Genomic DNA, 24,061 nt, shown 5'->3' with positions numbered 1-24,061 from the left:
GATGGGTGCTGGCACATTTTGCTATTTGGACAGGATATTTAAAATTTCATATTTGAATAGTGATTTCATTCATTGATTTACTTAACAAACAACGACCGAGGTTTTATTTTATGCAGGGCACTATGTTAGATTTTGGAATAAAAGAGAGATAAATAATGTGCCTTAAGAGAGAATGAAGGAAAGTCCTACTGAAGCTTGAGTTTAGCAGATAGTTTCAAAATCTACAGATAAAGAACATCTTCAAATATCTACTTGAAAAATATTGTCCAAGGTTCTACCAGGCACATCTCTCTGAAATATGGTCACACCTCTTGCTCATCTACTTCTGATTTCTCTGTCTTCCAAAACACATGAAAGAAACAGATCGATGGTTAACAAATCAAGAAGCAAAACTAACACGAGGGGAAGCAGAAATGAAATGATATAATTTTCTAGAGAAAATTTCAACTTGCAGAAATCCTTGCAGGTAAAGCTAAAGCTATAGTATTTAGTTCCGAAATTAAACACAATCCCCACCACCTCCCCAAAATAGGTGGCCAAAGGTGTGCTTTATGATTTGGGACAAATTCATCCCATGATTTGGGAAGAACCTTCTGGGGAAGAGTCTTCGTTTATTTTCATTTCCTTTTCTGGAAAAGAATGTTCTATGTGATTTTTTTTGCCACTGTGGACTTCACTAGTCCAGAAAGCTGAACAAATTTATTGGAATAACTAAAATGTTAGTGATTCCTTCTGAGCTTAATGTTCTGCTGCTTCCCCCAAACTAGCCAAAAGTAAGAGATATGAGTATCTTAGAGTTCAGCCTCCAGAGGCTCCATTTGTATAAAAAATTAAAAACATTTCAAAGTAAATTCAATTAGTGAGTGTGTATTGCCTGAATAGACTATCCTTCTGAATTTAATATACCGAACCTGACAATTTTATGAGCAGACCAAGTAAGAGATAATATATTTTTATTTTCTTAAACTAGCAAAGAGACATAAGAACCATAAAGAACCCTAACAAGGAATTGCATATACTTAAACTTTCTTCAAAAAAAAAATATATATATATATATATGTGTGTGTGTGTGTGTGTTTTTTAAATGTGAAAAGTGCAAGATTTGGTTTTTTTTTTTCCGTGACTTCACGTTTCCTTCAAATGTTGTCTTCATCTTTCACCAGCATGGCTAATAAATGGCATTACTGATGGATAAATCATTGTGTTGGGGGCAGGTGGGAGAAACAGAGGGAGTGAAAAAAGGGAGAGGGAGGAGGAGAAGGGACAGACTGAAAGAGAGAATAGAAGAGTCGACCTTCTAGAGGACTTTGTGAGATCAAAAAAAGATAGGGAGTCCAAGGATGAAAAAATAAAATTTCATAGCACTGTTTATTTTAGATCCCAAGAGATTACAAATGATTCCTTGCTCACTGGTACAAAGATAGAGATCTAGGAGGGCGAGATTCTGTTTATCACTTATAAAATGAGGGTTCTGACTGTCATCGCCTGTCCACTGCACTCTGGCTCTTGAGGATAAACATAGCACCCTAAATCAAGTACACTGACATTTTGGTTCTTAGATGGCCTGGTATATTTGACTTCAAGGACCTTTCCTGCTGGTACCAGAATTCTGTCCAGTCCATGAACGATATAGTCTGACAGCTTTAGAGACATCCCTGAAGTTTACGACCTTTGCAGGAGGAATTCAGAAATCCAGGTTTGAATGTCCAGCTTTGTTTAACAATATCCTTTGACTGAAAATACATCCTACAGCATGTTATACTTTCTCCTATAGATTCTCTCCACCACACGAAATCATCCGAAGTCAGCTATTTGTGGAAGAATGTAATGAGCACTGTCTTACTAAAGAAAAAAAAAATGAGTAAATCCCAGTTTAGAAGCAATTGCTAAGTCTAATCCACATTTTATTTTTGGCAGTTTACACATTAATCTGGATCTTGAGTATCTTGTTGATCTATCTGTTCCCAGGATTAACTTTATAAGACTGGAAGGAATTAATATTTATTGAGGACCTACTGTGTGGGTTTCTGGGAAACTTGTGTGTTTTAGGTACTGAGGTTTAATTTACTTACCATCAAATTTATCTATTTTTAAATGAACAGTTCAATGATTTTTTAGTAAATTTATACATGTTTGCAACCCTCACCACAATCCAGTTTAAGAATACTTTCATCACTCTGAGAGGTTCCTTCATATCCTTTGTAATCAATGCTCACTCTTAACTGCCCCGGGCAACTTATGAGCTGCTTTCTGTCTCTAGAAGTCTGTCTTTTATAGACATTTCATATAAACACGATCATACAACATGTAGTCTTCTGTGTCTGGCTTTTGTCCACTTAACATGATGCTTTTGGGATTCATCTATGTTGTAAATGTATCAGTAGCTCATTCCTTTTTACTGGTAAGTAGTATTCCATTGCATGGCTAGACCACATTTTGTTTATCTATCCACTTTATGTGAGAGTAGGATTGCTAGGTCAGATGGTAGCGTATGTCTACCTTATAAACAAATTGCCAAAGTGTGCTACAGTGGCTATACCATTTTACATTCCCACCAGCAATGTATGAGACTCCAGTTTCTCCACATCCTTGCCAACACTTTGGTACTATCTGCTTCCTTAATACTAGTTATTTTAGTGGGTGGGGAGTTCAATCTTACTGTTGTTTTAATTTGCATTCCCCTAGCAGTGAATCACATCGATTAGCTTTTTATGTGCTTTTTTTGGGGCCATTTGTATCTTCTTTGGTAAAGTGTCTATCTAGTCAAATCTTTTGCTCATTTTTAAATGAGTTACTTATCTTTTTATTATTGAGTTGTAAGAGTTCTTTATATATTTTGGTTAAAGTCCTTTGTTAGATAATTACTTTGAGAATACTTGCTTCCAGTCTGTTTTTCATTTTCTTAATCATGTCTTCTGAAGAGTAAAAGTTTATCTTTTCATTTCCTTAATTGTGTCTTCTCAAGAGTACAAGTTTAATTTTGATGACATTCAATTTATCTACTTTTTTTCAACGTCCATAGATTTCGTACCATATATGAGTTTTTTTCCCTAACTCAAGGTCACAGGTTTCTCTACTATTCTTCTAAAAGTTTTATAGTTTTAGCTCATACATTTAAGTTTATGATCCTTTTTGATTGAATTTTTGTGTAGAGAATGACATAAGGATCAAGGGCCACAATTTGCATATGTAAATCCAATTGTGCCAGCACCATCAAAAAAAATCCTTTCTCTATTATCTTGACACAAAATCAATTGACCACAGATATGATGGACCATTTCTTCACTTTCTCTTCTGCTCCACTGATCTATGCATCTATCCTTATGCCAATTTATAGTAAGTTTTGAAATCAAGAAGGGTGAGTCCTCTAACTTTATTCTTTTTTCACCCAATTTAGGTTATTCTAGATTATTTGCATTTTCATATAAATTTTAGGATCCATTTGTCAATTTCTAACAAAAAAAGCTTACTGAGATTTTGGTAGACATTATGTTGAATCTGCAGGTCAATTCGGAAAGAATTACCAATATTCAGTCTTCTACATCATGAACATGGTATATATTATATTAATTTAGTTTTTTATTTCTTTCAGCAACACTGTAGTGTTCAGTGTACAGTTCTCAAAGTTCTTATGTTAAATTTATTCTTGAGCCTTTTATCCTTTCTGATGTTATTACACATGAAATTGATTTTTTTTAAATTTCATTTTCAGGTGGTCCATTACTATTACATAGAAATGTGACTGATTTCTGTATATTGATTTTATATCTTGCAACCTTGCTAAACTCACTAATATTCTAGTAGCTTTTTTATACATTCCTCAGTATTTTCTACCTACAAAGATTACATTGTCTATGAATAAAAACAGTTATATTTCTTCCTTTCCAATTCTCATGGCTTTGATTTGTTTTTGTTTTATAGTCTTTGATTTTGTTTTTTGAATTGTCAGCCAACCTCTCTTCAGTACATTGTATGTTGACAGCCCATACCTCTTTTGTGAATGCTGAAATCAGACTATTGCCCTTCTCCTGGTGAACAATCATTTTTAGCCGGCACACAATGCCACTGCCTATCAGCCAAAAATTCTGTTTCAATAGCACTGCCAACTTTATTTACAAACTAGTGTTTGGATAATTATTTCATAAATTCGATTGTATTTTGCACTCATCATTTAGGGGAAAAAAAGAAATAGAAAGTGGGAAAAGGAAAGTGCTATCAGTAATAAGCGTGAGTCTCAAAAACTTAACAATTGGGATAGAGATGAAAATCCTTAGGCATGCTGAAAGCGGCAATTCTTTAGCCTCAGTGAGGCGCTCGTTGGACTTAATAAGCTGATCAACCATGAGAAGAAGAAATATTAAAGAACAAAATATGGCCTAGTGACAATATAACATCAAAGACTGTGTCTAAAATGCAAATACTAAATGTATAATTAGTGATTTTACAATACGTTTTAGGTCTTGGGGAACATTACTGCCATTACGATAGGTACAACTATTATTATATTTGAGCACAATTCAACTAACACATATTGTGAGGAACATAATGGATTTCAAAGTGAGGGAAATACAAGCACTTCAGTTAATTTTATAAAACTTCTGAGAAAGGTATAAAGATTCCCATTTATAAATCAGAAAACAGACCCAGAAATTTAAATAACTTGCTAAAGTGTGTACAGTAACCCGTAGAGACAAGACTGAAACCCAGGTCTTTTTGGCTGCAAAGCTCTCAATTGAGCCCCCATTTTCCCGAGTGACCCATCTCCCTGACTCGTATCCCAAAGCCGCAGCATCCCACCCACAGCTCAGGAAGCCTCTGGTTCATCTCTTATGGTTTCTAACCTTCCCTGGATTTCCCCAGTGACTTACAAGCTACTGTGCCACAATGGGGCAAAAATTTATCTTTCTGATTTGCTTCATCCCAAAATATCAGCCTGGAGGCTTGAGCAATATAATGAAAACGTTTGAGGTGGTTACAGAGGTAAGATACATGCGAATCGATATAGAAAGCTTGGTTTGAAACTGATGAGTGATTTTCCCTTGAGTTTAAGAAAGAAATGCCCAGAAAGTTTGAATAAGAAAGGATATCAAAGTTTTTAAGTGAGGTACTTTAGGCTTTTCTCTCTGCTTTCATTTTCTGAGCAGACACATTGGAAAATGAGTGCATTCCAAAGCAGAAAAGTTACCATAAAACTATTAAATTGTGGACAGGCAACAAAGCCCAGCCCTCTCTCGCAGCACCCCACAGAAAAACTCTAGCCCTTAGATGCAGACGATTCGGACCAAAATCCTCATGATTTGGGTTTGTAAGGCCAGAAAAGAAGCACCATATTTCCCCTGATGGGCACACAGAACAAGGAAAAAGGAAACAATATCAAAATCCTTTTCCCTGTGCCCTAAATAAGCACTTGGTCGATGTTTTGGACTCGTTGGCTAATTAGAAAGCATTTGGATAGGATTTTAAACAAATACTAATCATGGCTTCTCCAGTACACTGGACAATACACAAACCCAGAAAGAATCGTCTCAGTCCACCATGTGCCAGAGGAGCCCTGTGCAGAGTGAGGACACCATCCCCTGTGATCTCTGCCCTCTGAGCAGCAAACCTCTGGGAGAGAATTTTTTCCACAAACCGTGTATTTTACGTCCTGTGCTAATATGATCTTTAGCAATTCCCCTCGCCAAATAAAACATATATCTGACAATCTTTGTAATGTTCAGACATACATGGTGGTGCCTTTGAAAATCTCTGTAGCTAGGAAAATATTGGAAACATCCCCCATGACTGAGGAGCACGGTGGGATATCTCTCAGATAAAACAGGGCTTGGTAACTATGGGCCCACGGTCTGTCGCCTATTTTTGTAAATAAAGTTTTAGTGGAACACAGCCATGTCCACTCACTCATGTATTGTAGATGGCCGCTTTCTTGCTACAATGGCAGAGTTCAGCAGTTGCTACCAAGACCAACCACATTTTAGTCTGCAAAGACTAAAATATCCAATCTCTGGCCCTTTACAGAAAGTTTGCCAAATCTTATGGTAATATATTTCAAATAACACAGAAAAATACTTCTGTTAGGATAAGTTAAAAAAAAAAAACAAGATACAATATTTCATGTAGAGTATGATCCCAATTTTACGTAAAACAAATGAAAATGCTTCTAGAGAAGAGACCAAAAATGTTCAGCTCTTGGATGAGGGTGGTAGAATTAGGGGTGATCTGCCTTTCCCCCAACCAATGTTTTCCAATTTTCTAAAATGATCTTACATTTCTTTTATAACAGAAAAAAACTAAACCTGACTTCCACAATTATGTTAGTTCATGTCTCTGTGCTGTCACGGTAGGCAGGACTAAATCTCCACAGGAGTCCTGGGGGCGGGAGGCAGGAAGTCCTGGGCAAATACCTTATGCTCATCCCGAAGGTGGCTGTCCAGTTCCTCCGTGTGCTTGGTCTCATAGTAGCAGAGCTGGCATTTGTAAGGTTTCAGTTCATTGTGCTTTTCTATGTGCTGCTGGAGGCTCTCGTCACTGGAGCAGGTGAAGGTACACTTATCACAGCGGAAAACTACTCCCTGCAAGTATTTTGACAGTTTGGAACGGCACACTTCAATGGGGACAACTCGCTCTTCTGTGGAAACAAATCGAACGGAGAGATGGGAATTTTTACTGATGGTAAACAGGTGTTCTTTCTAAAGAAGACACTCACCCGGTCAATCCTGCCGTTTCTCGTGGGTCTGGGTCTGTGAACTGACACACACACACTACCCCTCTCCCAGCCCCCCCAAACAACAAATTCCTCGGGTACAAGTCAGTGTTTTTAAACCCAAAAGCTCTTTGTGTACTTAATACCCACCATGACCTATAAATAGAGATGGGGCAGGCTGGAAGGTGCTCGCTAATTCCTGAACGGCAGTGATTAAGGCAGGGAGAAGGAACGAAGTGGCTGCCATTTTTACCAACATCGCTGATCACTGACAACACCCATTAGTACGCCCTCCTTCCCCAGCAAGTGTTAGTGCAGCTGGATTCACAGATGTTTTTAAGCGGGGAGGAAACTGACACCAACTTGGCACCTATGATATATGCTAGTACCTTTTCTACCAACAACTCTACGAGGCTAGAGTTATTCCCATTTTTACAAGTAAGTAAAAGTGGGCAACAGAGTCTTGAAGTAACTCTGCAAAGGTCACGGACATTGTAACTGGCAAAGCTGAGATGTGAAACCAGGTCTGCCTAACTGCAAATCTGTCATTTCCCACTATTGACAATTCCATTCCTGTTCCCCTTTCTGAGATGTTCTCCAGGAGACTGTTCCCTTGTCCTAAAACAAGGGACTCTCTAATCTGATATCAAATTTGAAAACAAAGAAACCCGTACAATTTCATTCGTTCAGTCTCCATCGCCAACTATGAAGACCTCACGAATGAAACGGCAGCAGGCAATGTTCCCGGAAGGCGGGGGTCTTGTAGGAGACCTGGAGGATTTGTCCCTTTTCATACAATCTGTAATCTGATTGTCAGAAGGGAAAAAATAAAAGAGAGACAGAGGATTTGGGTGCTTTTCCCATTAACATACCAAATGCTGTAGGGCTGGAAATGCGTGTGCTTGTTTATTTTGCACTCTCTCACCCTTGTGTTTAACTGCTCAAATTAAATTTCACACCAGTCTGCCCACAGTATCGGCGCACGCGCCAGATATCCATAACTGGGATAAAATTAAAATCTGTGCTATTTATGCAAGAATCAAATATAGCGTGTGTTTCATGCTGTGTCTGGATTTCAGAAGACTCTGAAAGTTTACAAATGGACGCACACAACATATACTTACATTATTTAGAAACAGCAATGTGTTATTAAGTCAAGAAAGCATGATTTATTCCCAGAGTCACTGAAAAGCAGCGTTTCCAGAGCATCAGTATTTTGTGTGCTGATGCGACTCAGAGTTCTCCCTTTGTTGTTGGCCTGTGTTTGGCCCCTCGGGAGTTTTCCCTACCCAACGTCATGCCTTAGTCTCAACCACAGCATTCTAACTACAGGGCAGTCCTGCCTTGGGAGTCCTCGAATGCAGCCATTCATCAGCCAGCAGAACCCTGGGCAGAGGCAGCGTGGAGGATGGTGTCTGCAACGTACTCCCTGGAGCATTAATGCATATTATTTTCCCTATACGACGAGTCAGCCACTTGTTTAGAAATATAAATATTTTTAAACCAAAGTACAGCAGATAGCTAAGAAACACATGATTATCACATAATCCACACTTTTTTTTTTTTAGAATAGCAAATGTTTGACAGCCTTATAACCATTCAGTTCTATGGTTTGGTGTCAAGGGAGGAAACATGCTTTGGCGTAAACTAGTAAGTCTAAAGGAGCCCATGTTAGGAGATTGTATTCCTCTAACCCAGGGATTCTCAATGGTAGCACTGTTGACATTTTGGGACCACATAAATCTTTGTTGTCAGGGGCTGTCCTGTGCATCGCAGGATGTTTATCAGTAACCCTGGCCTCTACCCACTAAGTAACAATAGCATCCCCTTCTCCCCAGTTGTGACACCCAAAAATGCCTGCCGACTAACGTACCCTGGGGAGGCAAGATCGACCCCAGTTGAGAACCATTGCTCTAAGCAAAGTGCCAGGAATGAATTGCCACTGCTCTGAGTAATGCATGACTTGTAAGCAAACTGGTGCCCATGGCAAGGCGTGGGGAGTGCAGGCTGAACTGGGGCTAGCACCCACACTGGGGTACACCTTTAGACCTCAGGAGTTCATGGGAAGTGTTGACATGAACTTTACTGGCCCTTCCTTGGTCCTGCACCTCCCTTACTCTCTCTATGCTGGGTCCTGATTTATATCTTGTCGTCCCTACTGCTTCCACTTTCGTTCTTTGGCTCTGGCCTGTCCTGCCTGTCCGTTGACCTCCATGGAGATGGAGAACAGCCAGGTATCATTTTCCATATAACGATGCTCCACCCACGTTGCAGACAGGCATTCGGTCACTATCTGGTCTTCATTTCTCCATAGTCAATAATAGGTTCTTTTCAAACTTTATTTTTTAATGGGTCTCCTTTTCAATTCCTCTGCCACTTTGGTTAGTTTTCTTTGCAGTTTCCAATTTCACTATGTGTGTCTAAGGGAATGTTACACAAAGTCAGAATAATACCCTGGAGTTCAAATCATAATAATTAATGTGAACGCCACTGCAATTTATTAAGTGCTCACTGTGGTTCAAGCACTGTTAGGTGTTCTGCCCTCACTGCAACTTTTTATTCTCATAACACCCTGTGAAGTCAGTTCTATTTTCTTCAGTTTATTGATGTAGAAACTGAGAACTGATCAATTAAGCTACTTCCTCAAAGTCACACCTCTGGTTCAGCACAAACTTGTGACCTGGGAGTACAGGTCTCCTGACCTCGGCCGACACCCACCTGCTGCACTCCTGGTGTGAACTTCCCAGGAGCATCCAAGCTGTACGCAGTGTACTTATAAGCCTTTTATTCCTGATATTTTAAAAATGCAAAAGCCATAGATTTCTAAGGTGACCATTAATATCTGAATGTCTTTCAAGTATCTTCTGGATTTAAGAAAAGGTCATTTCTCTGCTTACTTACTCTGAAATGTGAGACTTCCCATTTCTAAACTAAGACATTACCAGTGTGCCACGTTTCTTAATTATATGGGTTTTTACTAAGATATTAATTTTAGAAAAAAGTTAACTTTTTCTCCTTCCTGAAAACATGGCTAACATGTCCAAGATAAAAAAAAAACAAGACAGACTTTGAAAGGTGGGCAAATGACCGATGGTGTTTTCTGAATGAGGTTATTCATTATTGAGGCAAGTGAAGGACATAAAGTTAACGGCTGGAATGTTTCCAGGTATGGACTGGCCCTGCCTTGGCTACAGAAGCTCAGTGCTCAGGGTTTTTTTCTATGGGGGCAGTGACAACTGTGGGTCTTTTTGACTTCACACCTCTCAAAATTACCTTGGGTAAGAAATCAGGGCCTGAATCATACTCATTGTGACTCAGCTCCTAGCACTGGCTGCAAAAATATTATGACTTCACCAATTCGACTACAAGATGGATTGTGTCTCTCATCTCCTCCTACTCAAAAGATGCTTGGTGTTGCAGTGGGACATAAAACCCAAGAGGCTGGGCCCCAGAGTAATGTCACATTGAAGCACATGTGTACTAAGGCGCAACCAGAGCCGAGAATTGCATGCTGTCCAGCTCCCATGGAGTTCGGTGGAAAAATCTGCAGAGTTGCAACTACAAAGAGGGCAGTTCTGCTCAAATCGGTGAAAAACCACATCACGGTGGAGTCCAGAATCATCAAGTACAAATTCTTCCTGAAAGGCAGACCACAACATACGTCGGTTTCCTTCCCAGAGCATGCCAAGTCTAAATGGATTTGGAAGGATTTGGAAGTCCTTCACTCCAACAAACTCTGTATGCAAATTATCATTCTAGAGGACTGAGTCCTTCTTTGGGCCAAACCAAAGACCTACTCTCTAGGCCAAAAAGAGACAAAGGCTGAGTACTAGAGAAAGCCATTAAGAAAATAACACTATTTTTTAGGAAAACAATCATCCAAAAATACAACCATAAATAGACACACATAAACACTAGCAAAACAGCTCCTGGTGAGAAATATTAAGTTTTCACGTTGGCCAGGCCACCACCCTCAAGCTAGAGAGAGATGGGAAAGGCACCTCTAATTCTAACAGGCAAAGATATTTGGTGGGGTTGGAATGGAACATGTAATTTCACTGAATAACATTAAAGATTGGCAATCTCACTGTAGTTTTTTTCCTCAGGAAAAATGACACTGATCACATAAATTAGGGGAGATTACTTCTGTTCCCAAGACTCCCACTTGCAAAGTTCAGTTAAATTCAGCGTTTGTCTACGTATTGGGAAACAGAAACTTAATACGCCAACTGGAGATCAGTAGCAGTGACTGCATAGCTCCATAACCACAATGTAAACATTTGGCAAAACTCTGTTTCATCCTTTAAATTCAATCTGTGCCCAATTTTTCAGGCTCACTATGGGTGCGCAAGGTACATATGCGCAAAACTGTGCATGAGGCATTGTGCTTCTAATGGTAATAAACTCAATAGAAACATACCCGTGAAATTATTTATTCACTCGCCTATTGTCTGCCCTTCAACTTCAAGTTCCTTCAGTGCACAAATCCTGCCTGACTCTTCATGGCTGTATCCCTAGAACTTAAAACAATACTAGGACTCTCTCCTTCAGCCGTCCAAGATACCCAAAGAAAAGGCGGCCAAGAAGAAGAAGGTGGCCCCGGCCCCTGCTGTCGAGAAGAAGCAGGAGGCCAAGAAGGTGGTGAATTCCTTGTTTGAGGAAAGGCTGAAGAATTCTGGCATTGGACAGGACCTCCAGCTCAAAGGGGACCTCATCTGCTCTGTTCAATGGCCCCGCTACATCCAGTTGCAGCAGCTAAGGACTAACCTCTATACGTGGCTGAAAGTGCCTCCTGAGATTAACCAGTTCACGCAGGCCTTGGATCACCAAACAGGCACTCGGCTGCTTCAGCTGGCCCATGAGTACAGAGCAGAGACCAAGCAGGAGAAGAAGCAGAGACTGTTGGCCCAGGCTGAGAAGAAAGCTGCTGGCAAAGGGGATGCTCCCACTGGGAGGCCACCTGTCCTCTGAGCAGGGGGTAATACTATCACCACCTTGGTGGAGAACAAGAAGGCTCAGCTGGTGGTGGTCGCACATGCCGTGGATCCCAACGAGCTGGTTGTCTTCCTGCCTGTTCTGGGTTGGAAGATCGGGGTCCCTTACTGCATTATGAAGGGGAAGGCAAGATTGGAGTGTCTTGTCCACGGGAAAACCTGTGCCACTGTCACCTTCACACAAGTCAACTTGAAAGACGAAGGCTAAGCTGGTGGAAGCTATCAGGACCAGTTACAACGACAGACATGATGAGATCTGCCATCACTGGGAGGCAGCATCCTGGGTCCAAAATCTGTAGCTCGTATTGCAGAGCTGGGAAAGGCAAAGGCTAAAGAACTTGCCACTAAACTGGGCTAAATGTACAGTGTTGGGTTTTCTATACATAAAAATAATAAAAATCTTCCATCAAAAAAACAAAAACAAAACAATGCTAGCACATAGTAGGTATTCAATACATATTTGTTGCATCAATGAAAACCCACCAAAAGTCCTTCCATCAACTTTGTCCTTGAAACAAAAGTCTCAGGGCTTAATTTTTCTTTAGTTAAACTCATCAAATCATGGCCAATCTCACCAAATGTTGATCTGACCTAAGTTCACAGTTCCTGAAAGAGACGAGTCTACCAATCCTTTATTCAATTAGTATTCAATCAGTGTCTCACCTGATCAAAATTTGTCCTGGCTTCCCATCTGTCTACTGCATACAGTTCAAATTATACATTAATATCCAAGAGCTCCATAATTTGGCCAGAAGAGACTTCTCTGGTATGTCTCCTATTCTCTTCGGGCACTTAGAAATGTCTGATGCCATTCTACAGACATGCCTTGCCGAACTCAGTCGTTTATTAAATTGTTCTTTCCCCTGTGCAGGAGGTTGAATAGTGTCCCCCAGAAATATGTCCACCTAGAACCTCAGAATGTGACTTTATTGAGACATAGGGTCTTTAGATGCAATTAGTTAAGGTTGCATTGGATAAGGGCATATTGGATAAGGGTAGGCACTACATCCAATGCCTGGTGTTCTTGTAAAAAGGAAAGAGCACCGTGTCAAGATGGAGACAGAGACTGCAGTGATGCAGCTATAAGCCAAGGAGTATCAAGGAACGCCAAGAGTCATCAGAAGGTAGGAAGAGGGAAAGGATTCTCATCTCGAGTCTTCAAAGGGAACATAGCCTTGCAGACATCTTGATTTCAGACTACTGGTCTCCAGAACAGTGACAGAATACATTTCTGTTGTTTTAAGCCACCGAATGATGGTCATTTGTCACAGTAGCCCTAGAAAATTAACATACCCTGCCTTAAGTCCTCTCAGTCTGTTGAAATGTTACCATGGCTCAGTTTGAAAGCCACCCCTCTCTGCCACCTTTCTCCAGCCCAGACAGGAACACGTCTCCTAGATACCCATCACTCATTGTCTTGTGTGTACTATGCACATGTTCTGTCCCCTGAGGAAGGATGGTACTGGGTCTCATGCACCTCGTCTTGACCAAAGAACCAAGCAAAGTGTGGCATGTAACAAGTAAATAATGAACGTTTGCCGAATACATGAACAAATCTCATGCTCCTTCTGCCATGGACAACATAAATCCCTGATCACCTCTTATTCAGATTTCCAATAAATGAAATGGTTTCTCCTCCCTCTCCTCTCTACTTAAATACATCAATTTGGCCGGGTGTGGTGGCTCACGCCTGTAATCCCAGCACCCTGGGGGGCCAAGGCGGGTGGATCGCTCAAGGTCAGGAGTTCGAGACCAGCCTGAGCAAGAGTGCGACTACTGCAGAGGCTGAGGCAGGAGGGGCGCTTGAGCCCAGGAGTCTGAGGTTGCTGTGAGCTAGGCTGACGCCACGGCACTCTAGCCCAGAGAGACTCTGTCTCAAAAATAAATAAATAAATAAATACATACATACATAAATACATCAATGTGTCCACATAAAAAGCTATGGAAATTCTATTCTTCCCAACAGTAGCTCTGTCTCAGGGCCAGCTTAGAAGTTGTTTTTCTTGCCTTTCATCCAAAGTATTTTAATTAATGAAGGCCTCGTACTGAGAAAGATCTCATACTGAGGGCCCCAGAGACCAAAGATGTTTATTCATCCACAGAGCAGGAAGCAGACAGGTGCAGAAGGAGCCACATCTTGTTACTTCGAGATCAGCCCCAACTCGGAACTGCAAGGTAGACACACAACCCTGTCTCTCGACTTGTTAAGACCAGCTTCCCACAGAGCTGTTATTCTGAGTTGAGATGGACCCCAAACCCAGGCCGGGACACAGGTAGACACGGCTATCCTGAAACACTCTGCTGTCTTGGGTCAGTGGTTCTCGTCTATGACCTCCAGCCACGCAGGTAATTTTGTCCTCTGATTCAGCTGCCACAGCCACTAGAACACTCAACAAAGTGATACCACCTTCCCAAGGGTGTGACAGTGATCCCTGGTGGGCAAAGGCAAGGACTGAGGGTCAGACAAGCCTGGGTTACTTAGGAGTCACTTGACCTTAGGTTGTTCAGCCTTTCTGAACTTATTTCTTTGTCACTGGGGATAACAGTCATAGCCACCCTGTAGATTTTGTGAGAATTCTATAAAATGACCTATTATAAGGCACTTAGCACAGTGCCTGCTGCCTAGTAAGCACCTGGAAATTGTAACTATTGTTATTAATGCAATTGTTACTATTACTATTAATCCTCAAATGCTCATGTTCATTTCAGACTGATGCTTTCTGACCTTGATGAGGACCCAGAAAAGTATCTCTATAAGCAAACAGAAGAGACTATAAACAACCAGCAATGGGTAATATGATGGGTCATGGGATCCAAGGACTGGGGTTGACACGCAGTTAGGTGACTCTGGTTAAGTGGCTCCAGCTCTCACGGGCCCTACAGAACCCACTACTGTATTTATGGTGGGCACAATGCACACACTACAGCACACCCTATCCCCTTCAGGAGAACCTTCTGGAGAAATTCTTTTAGGTTTCAGTGTCTAGGATTCCTGACCATTTGCTGAACAATATTTCAAGGAAGGTCTAACAGGCACTCTAAATCTGATTCCTTGCTTCCTCTCCCCCCACGGTCGGCAGGAATCTCAGGGCTGAATCTGCAGCCCACTGCGAACAAAGGTGCAGCACCCTCACGGCATCCCCTGCGTACCCAAACTCTCAGTCACTTTTTTTTCATATTTATAGGTGAACTTTCCACTGGTTTCTCCTGGTTTTTGCATTTGCCTCAATTTCCTAATTTGTTTTTAATTCTATAGTTCTGCATGAATGTCTTTAAGATACCCTAAATCCTTTGGGAAATCATGTAGATCCCCATATAAATCACACTAAATAAAAAAAATAAATAAATATGGTCTTTCTCAGCCTCAAGTTGCACAAACATTAAACAGAAATCTAAGTAACAGTACTGTCTCTCGTAATGTTGGCAGACGGAGTGACAGTGTGCGTGTAAGCAGCGCTTTGTCAAGTGTGGAGCGCTATGGGAGTGTTTGTGGCCTTAGTGTTTAATCTCTCTCTGCCTCCCCCTTTCCTGTGTTCTCAGCTCAGGGAAGGAAAGTCATTGAGCTCGTTAGGCATCAAAGCTCTGATCCCGCCAGGCAGCAATATGGGAAAAGAAGGGAACCAACCACAGAAAGTGAGGTCTCACCGTTTCTGTTTGCTAGGCAGCAGCACTGCTGATGGCCTGTACCCAAGCTGGGACGGGGCACAGAGCCACCACAACACATGGGCTGGGGGACCGGAAGCCAGGTGACTGAGGCGGAACACCAGGAAGGACCACGCGGGCCAAGAATTCCTGCCTAAGTGTTTCTACGCTGCTTCTCTCAGCTTGCAGGTGGACGTCCCAGCCAGCAACAGTCTCTCGTCTCATTAGAGTGCAGTGGGAAGGAGGGAAATCTGAGAGTGTTAAATGTCCAGCCTTGTATGGAGTCTGCAGACATATGTGAGTATGCCATAAAATGTATTGGCCAAAGGCAATGGCTCCAGGGAAAGGTGAGATGCTTTGCAAACACCCCCCAAATACCCAGCATTTCAGAGTGAGCAACATCTCAGCAGGATAGCAGACAACATGCATTGCTTTTGAGGCACACGTGGCAAGAATTGAGAAGCTTCCCAAGGCTAGAGTCAAAGAAAGGAAGAAAGGAAGGAAGAGGAAAAAAAAAGAAGGGAGAGAGAGAAAAAAATGAAGGAGACAGAAAGATCAGTAGATGGAAACAGCAATTGAGACTTGCGATGGGTATCCCATTAACATTTTTCCATCCACCTGTGGCTTGAATCTTTTCAGGGCAAAGCAAGTTCTACATAAACATATTTTTCCTCCCAATGCAGAGGAAACCCATCATTTAATAATGTTTTAATTGGCCAAGAGTAAACTCAACTCAAAGAAAGACCAAAGTGGACCTAAAGGAGTCTCAGTGTTACAGAACATCCGTTATGCGTTCATTGTGGATCACCACCGGACACGTGGCCCACTGGCTCATCAGTGTAATCATCTCTTTTGATGGACGAAAGAGAGGGTAAATAGAATAGGCTTTAGAAACAGAATGTAAATCCAAAGGCCATGGATTTTCTAATATATATGAGAATATATAATAAATATTACTGTAAAGAATTCTTTCTCCTTGCCCATTTCAAGGGAAAATTCCACACTCTACTTTGGAAATCATCATTTTAGTCTTCCCCAAAAGAATCTCTAACACCTGTGTATAGCTCTGCACACATTACGTTTGCCTTCACCCGTTCTGTTTCTCATTCAGTCCTTCTGTGCATTCTACACAAGGCTGTGGGTGGCAGAAGATTCTGAATGTAAAAATCTCTCATGCTGGGGACACCCTACAGAAGTGTCCACTGCAGAACCCAGCATCTTTGCCTCCCTCTAGGTGGAGGAAATCCTCCCAGCAGAAAGGTGTTTTTGTCCTGTGGGCTGTCACTGTGGTTTCTTGCCTGGAGATAAAGTGAGGAAGAAGGGACCAGGACAACATGCCACTGCCACCTTGAGGGGGCTTCCCTACAATGCACTCATGCTACCCTGTACTCTCCCCCTGCATCCAAGAAAACTGAGGCAGGAGGTTACCTCGGTGCAGCACAATGTGGTCGATCATGTTGCGCTTGTATTTGGTGTGATAGAGGCAGAGAGGACAGCGAAGATCTTTGGGGCCCTCCTCGGGAACCGCCGAATGCCCAGCTTCCATGTGCATAGTAAAAGCGGATCTGGGAGAGAGGTTGGGGAGAGAGGTGATGAGTGTGACAAGGGTCATTTCGTTCACACATCTCCTACTGACACGCTTGTCATAGGTGTCCAAATGTGGCATTCCTGCTTGAGGGGCTTAAAAGAAATCTGTTCATCATGTTTGCTGACCACAAGTTCCTTGGTCACTCAACCGATAACTGAACACTGTCAAACAGTAGTAACTTTTTGGAAATTTTGCCACCTGGCTGGGTTCAGGGCTTAGTTTGAGAGAAAAGAGATTCCCCAAACACCTTATTCTTGAAAATTAGAAATTGCCTATTAAAAGTATGAAAACAAAATCCCTAAGAGGAACTACTTTTCATCATGCTTGGGAGGAGGTGGGCTATACTAAAGCGTGGCTGATTTACAACCTGCCTACGTGATTTGTCACAGGTGGGGCGGGGGGCAAGTTGTTCAGGAAGGCAGTTATCATGATTAGTGATTAGGTAAACTGAACTCAGAGCTGTAGAATCAGCTTGAAGGTAGAATGGTACCGTTACCTCTTCCTCCATCCTTTTCACATCTTCAAAATTTAAAAAGCTTGAAATGTCTCATAACAATGGATAAAACCAAGAGTTTAATGGGCGAGGACCCCTTCTCATGAACCCAAGTGCTGCTCTGTGGAGAAACATGCACATCTGTCAGTCGGCCCTTGTTACCTGGGTTCTTTAGCCTTCTCTCAGTTCTAAATTAGATACATGTTTATCTGAACATATTTATATAACTGGAGCAGATTAATAGTCTGAGATATAATACGTTTCCCATCAAATCCCGACAACTAAGATGTTGGTGAAAAGATTTGTTCTTTTTCCAACTCATCTTTTTCTTTGGACATGAAGCCTAATTTCTACAGCATCTCTTTGTGAAGTCTGTATTAAAGTAGTTTAAGTCAGATCCTGATTACGACAGAAGCAGAAATAGCTTTGTATCTATAATACAATGCCTAATGTTATATTATTATAATAGCTTCCTGTCTATGCTATTATAATACTTATTAATGTTTGCTTTGTGCCAAGCACTATTCTAAACACTTCAGATACACCAGTTCATTCACTGCTCACAAGAGCCCTGTGAAGTAGGTACTATTATTACCTTTATTTTACAGATAAGGAAATGGAGACACAGAGAGGCTTAGTGACTTGTTCAAGGTCACACAGCCAATAAATGGCAAAACTGGGATTCAAACTCGGGCAGTCAGGCTCCACACTCTACACCTGTAACCAGTAACCTAAACATTATCTCACAGGATGAGATTAAATCACAGAAGTCTAGATTACATCATGGGAAGCATTTCATTCTTTAATTGAGTTCACCAATTCTGTCACGCAGAGGAGCGAGAGTGACTTTTGATTATCTTTTTCTAGATTGGAACAATCTCTCTATGATTGCTCAAGCCTAGTGTTCACGGTGCTCGTGTCTTGCTTCTCTCTGTCTCTTTCAATACTACAACTTTAAGAAATAAGAATTTTCTATAGGGGCAGCAGGGGAGTCACTATTGCTGGATGTTTTCTCTTCACTTTGATTTTGCTTCCAAGAACGTATTTTTTTCAAAGACAAAAAACAAGGGGTGGGGGTTGTTCTCTGAAGGGAAAACACTGCTCCATGCACTGGGCCAGAGAAATCCTTTGCTGAGATCTCACACTGCTCGGGAGCCCACGTGCTTTGATTTTTAAACCCATTTGTTCTGATATAGCCCTTCCCCTCCTCCACAAACCCCAAAGCAGTCTTCTGGAACTAGCCTCCTTTCACGAAGGCTGGACTCAACCCTACATCATCTTTCCATCACCTGCGGGCAGGGCCTCCCCCGAGCTCCAGGTAGGAAAAGCGTGAAGGGAAGTACGTGGCGAGGGGCGAGCAGGGGCACCCACCTTGTTCTTCCCAACTACTCATCACACCACTTACTTAAAGCCTGTGTAAAAGGAGCAGTCTTTGCACTTGAAAAGCTTCTTCCCACCATGCTTGTCCCGGTAGTGGCGCCGGATGCTCTGGATGTAGCCGGAGGAGAATTCACAGAATTCGCAGTGAAGAACGGCTTCGGTTTTCTGCTCGGTGCCAGCAGCGGCCCCGGAAAGAGGCACAGGGCTGACATGGCTGTTGTTTCTTGCCAGCGCGGCCGACTGATAGTGGTTCAGCTGCTGCTGAACATCTGGGGGCTCTGAGTATGACGAGTCTGTGAAGAGATGAGGAAAATGACACAGGGCACGGAGGACACAGGAGAGGTTTGCTGCTTGAAAACCCCTGACACATCAGGCCTCTCCAGCCTGCTTTATTGAGGGATAACTGACAAATAAAAGTTGTACACGTTTAAGGTGTACAACATGATGATGTGATATATGTGTACATCATGAAACGATCACTGCAATCAAGTTCATTAACGCATCCGTCACCTCACATAGTTACCATTTTTTATGTGCAGTGAGCACACCTGAGATCTACTCCCTTAGCAAATTTCAGGTAAACAGCACAGCTTTACTAATTGTAGTCACCATGCTGGACATCAGATCCCCAGAACTCATTTTCATTTTCTAACTGCAAGATTGCACCCTTTCATTTTGACCATCATCTCCCCACTGGTTATAAGGTTTTTTTTTTTTTTTTTTAAGGGGGATGAATATGATCCCATCTTTTATCTTTATGTACGTTCTACAACACAGATCTGGGAAACACATGCAGGGAGGAAATGTCACCTCTTTTAATCTGACTTTGAGGGCTTATGGCATTTAAAAATAAAATTCTGAGGTTAAAAGTTTCAAAGCGAAGGAAGAAAGTAAACTGTTTGTTAAAGGAAATTGCAGTGTGGCAACAGGTTGCCACAGAATACCCGTCCTTGTAGGTGAGATAAATAAACCCACATAAAGTACACAGGAGTCTACACGAGAAAGGAAAGTAGATGATGCAATATCTTTTCCTTTGCGGCCCAGATTTATTCGAGCCAACCAAATTATAAAAAAAAAAAATCAGTCTTTAACAGAAATGCTCGAGCACCAGGCACTCACGCAAATATAAAAATGTTTTATGCCTTCACAGTCAAGTGATTTAAATTTTAAAATATAAAAATCCGATAGTGTTCTCCTGGAATGGATGTTTAAAGCTTAGTCAGCATTAAGATGGAGATTTATTCATAAATCCCATTAAAATGAAATTCCAAACAAGTTTCCCTGAAAGGTATTTTTTAAAGTTTTTGATTCCGAGGAAAATGTCGGAAATGACAGGCACAAATCTTAAACCCAGGGAGCTTCAGTGGCATGTGGTGGAGAAATCTGATCTAGGTGGGAGGAGGGGAAAACTGAATTTCTTCTTTAAATTAAGAAAAAAAGTAAAAAAAAAAGAGAGAGAGAGAAAGTAAAAGAAAGGTCTTGAACCTTTTCCCAACACGCTGCTTTGAATGTCGAGGTTAGGAATTCAACAACATTGTCCTGAATAACCTACAGCTGCCTGTGAATGACACAAATGAAGTCTACGAATACCACACAGATGAATTTCAGTGTAACTTTCCTTGAAAAGAAAACAAAGGGCTCTTTTCTTAAGCCTTTCAAAAAAGCAGGGGATAGAAACTGTACAAGCCTCCTCCTGATTTGATGGACACTTAATTTTCCGAAGCATAATTCCCTGAGGCAGGACATGGAGGAATTCTGTAAAACCCACATTTGATGAAACCAGCACCATCCATCCCGTCCGCCTCTTCGAGAAGAAAAACAAAAGCAGAGTAGCCTCCCTGATTGTGGGGCCCCCTCCTGTCTTCAAAATATGAAAATATCTCCCCTTCTTGTTCTCCTGTCCACCCCCCTCTCCCAATTCATATTCCTCAAGATTGAGAAAAACCCCTTTGGAAATTGTAAACAAACCTGCCACACAAAAAAATAAAACAAAAGGAAACTTGAATAATCTCTCCAAGCCTCCATAGGTTCATTACCAGGTGTAAACCGAAGACAAAGGAAGAAAGAAATGACAACTGAATTCATTTTACCAGGTTCTTTTATCTTCTTGTTCTTTATTCCTCTACCCTAGCTGATGAACCCACTCAGGATCACAATAATACAATTGTCAACTTCTCATTCTTTCTTTCAATAGCAGGTTTGTTTACCATTTCATGGATTGTTCGAGATGTTTTCGATGGAAGCCCTCAAGACTAGTTTCTGCTTAAAATACACACACACAGTGAAGCGCGAAACACACTCCGCCTCTCTTGTTAGCACGGTCTTGAGCTGCAAGTTGAACTGCCAGCCAGTATCCCGGGAAAGCCTCTGTCCTCTTGGTAGTGTTGGTTCTTGTTTGCACTCTTAGCTCTGCAGAATAGAAACTCTGCAATTAACAAGGCCAGAGCCAGGTCCTGATGCCAGTGATCTGTTCATCGCCCGCAAATCCACCCAGAGATCAAAACCAACATCCCAAGGAATGGTCTGTTTCTCAGTAACCAGCCACAGTTCCCTGGACGACATGGCATACCCCTGAGTTTCACAGGTTAGTATGGGTGCTGGCAGCTGTCTCAGATACCAGGCACCTGACAGCTTCAATCCTTCATAGCAAAGCTACAAAGAAATACACGGCTCCTGGTCAGATGCCAAGCCATGCGAATGCATCTCCCCTCCCTTCTCCCAACCCCCAACTCAACACAATCACCAATCTCTTAGGCAGACTCCCTCCAAGACAAGGGAATCTCCTTTTAGTTAACACATTCCACATTTTAATTCTGGTATTTATATATTATAGAAAACCTGGAGAAATAAAAATGCAAGAAGTCACAGGGAAAGCATTCCAAGATGTGGAGACTCATCACCCTTCTTAAATGGCAGTGCAAAAGAAACAGCAGCTGTATGCCATAAATTCCGTTTTTCCTCCTGGTTAAAATCAGATGGACAGGCTTATTGATGAAAATAAGCAAATCCCACCAGTCATGATGCATTTGTAATAATGCCCAGGTTACAACTTTCTGGGTCTTCTTAGAGCTATACTTTCCTCTCTGGTGCCAACATTCTCCATCTCTCTCTCTCTCTCTCTCACTTGGAGTTTGTGAATAATGTAGGCTTTTCGCACTTTGGGCACTAAAGTGACAAAGACGTGAGTGTGTATCATTCCACTGCTCTTTAAAAAGCCCACTTGCTTGGCTATATAAAATTCCAGTTTGTGCGTGGAGCACAGCCTGAAGAGCAGAAGAGGGTCGTTTTGTGCCCAGGTTAGAAAGGCAAACAGACTGTTAGCAGCGAAGGGCATGTCACATAAGTTAAAAATCATCATTAAGACTCTTTTCTTTCATTCTGAGCTTAAGGAAGGAAAAGTTAAAAATACCCCTGTTTGGAGAGTCAGACTTCTGGTCATGGGGAAGTACAGCAGCTGAAGCACATGCAGGTGAATTCAGTGGGAAATTCTGCACCCAGCTGCGGGTCACACAAGGTACATTTTTATCACCTGCATGGACAGTGGTATCTACCATGGAACCAACAGCAAAGAGGGAGGTGGGCCACCTTCAAAAACAGATCACGGCTTAACATTTCCACACATTCCTAACCAACCAACCCTGGGACATGCAGTCTGACAAAAGAGTTTTAATTCCCTGACTTGTGACTTTATTTAGATGTAAAGTTTTAGAAATTAAATTATAATTTATAATTGTAGTTATAAAACAAATGTAATTAAGTTAGACGTAGCTATCCATTTTTTTAAATTGACTATCATAAGAAAAGAATTATGTTTTGTAAAATCAGGATCAAACTAGAATTTTAGCATGGATGGTCACCGTGCCTGCAAGGTCTGGAATTTACGGGGCAGCCAGAAATTAATTCTCACAACTATGGTGTACAGTGTAATTGGGTTCTTATCTCAATTTTGACAACCAGGGAAGTGAAGCTGAGGATGGTTGGTCACACAGCTACTAAGATGCAGAGGCAGGATTTGAACAAAGATCTGTCTGACTGTAAAGTCTGAGTCTTGCCTATTAGGCATCCATACCCAAAGGTGACCTCTAGGGTCCTGGGATACAAACCAGAGGTGTGAGAAAGAGCATGGACAGTTTTTTTTAGTAATAACACACAGTACAGAGGAGAGAGAGAAAGTGGTAGGAAGGTTGAAATAGTTAAGAAAATAACAGGATACAAATGATAACAGAAGAGAGAAATAACATTAAACTGAATATGAAAGAAAACACTAAAATAAGCACTTTGGAGCACATGAAAAAAGCAAAGCAAGATTCATGGGAAAGAAAAAGAATATCCAAAATTTCAAAATGCTTCATAAAAGCAAAAACCACACAGGAGACATTTCTAGACGCACGTTGCACAGGTAAGCACTGCAAATACCCAGAATTGAAAAGCTGTCTGCTTAAATGTCATGCTTTAGTTAGATGCTTGATAAATCGTCCTCAAATAATAACACTCTGAAATTCCTCAAGTGGGATTTGGCTGGGAAAAGAAAGGTGCACAAATGCAAATGTGAGATGGGTGCTTTTCCATGGCTCTTGAATAGCTCAGGATTTCAGGCAATGACTTAATTTTGGATGAGACCTCCTGGTCCTCTCACCTCTTCATGTTCCTGGAGAAATGGTAAATTTTTTTGCTAATTCCAGCTCCTCCAAATACCAGCCAAACCCAGGTGAGTATCAGTTAGAAGGTTTTTTTTTTTCTTTTTTTGGCATTTTTCTACAGAAATTCACCAGTGCAGAAACAATAAGAAATTGGACTTTATAAAGGCAAATGACAAGAAAGTGAACAAAAAGCCTGACAGAATGAGACCTTCTTGGGTATTCCCAGTTCTGTTCCACAGCATTTAGTTAACACTGTCTTAGCGCCAGGCCATGTGCTGGCTTTGGGGACTCAAAGTCACAGAAGACATGAGGGGTGCCTTCTGGAAACTCCTATCTATTAGGGGAAAGCTGAGCAGTTGACTTAAGAAAATAGAGGCCTTCTCCACGTCTAGCAAACTCACTCCACAGATTGCAGGAATAAAAGGGGCAATGAGAACAAATGAACAGTAACAGGAGAGTTTAAGTATTGTAAGATTAAGGAAGATACAAGGAAGAGTAAGACCCAATTGGGCAGCAAATGGTGGGAGCTGCGGAGGACAGCCCCCATGCGCTGAGTGACACAAAAAGGAAGCTGTACAGAGGATCAATTCTCAATTTTCTGCAGCTCTGTATAGAGGGGGT

At 41.6% G+C, this 24,061-nt stretch overlaps 1 protein-coding gene and 1 pseudogene across 1 annotated transcript in view; one reads left to right on the top strand and one right to left on the bottom strand.

Annotated features, from left to right (window-relative positions):
- Positions 1–24,061, bottom strand: part of ZNF462 (zinc finger protein 462) — an 82,437-nt gene that overhangs the window by 15,044 nt on the left and 43,332 nt on the right. The window contains exons 7-9 of the mRNA XM_012638531.1: positions 18,826–19,093; positions 16,768–16,904; positions 6,405–6,628 (exon numbers count right to left, since the gene is read on the bottom strand). Coding sequence (XP_012493985.1) covers positions 6,405–6,628; positions 16,768–16,904; positions 18,826–19,093 — 629 coding nt within the window. The remainder of the gene's footprint in view (positions 1–6,404; positions 6,629–16,767; positions 16,905–18,825; positions 19,094–24,061) is intronic.
- LOC105805581 lies at positions 7,409–12,055 on the top strand (annotated as a pseudogene).

This window comes from Propithecus coquereli, unplaced genomic scaffold (assembly GCF_000956105.1).
Source record: "Propithecus coquereli isolate 6110/MARCELLA unplaced genomic scaffold, Pcoq_1.0 Scaffold130, whole genome shotgun sequence".
NCBI classification, from domain to species: Eukaryota; Metazoa; Chordata; class Mammalia; order Primates; family Indriidae; genus Propithecus; species Propithecus coquereli.
This window is presented reverse-complemented; position numbering and strand designations above follow the sequence as displayed.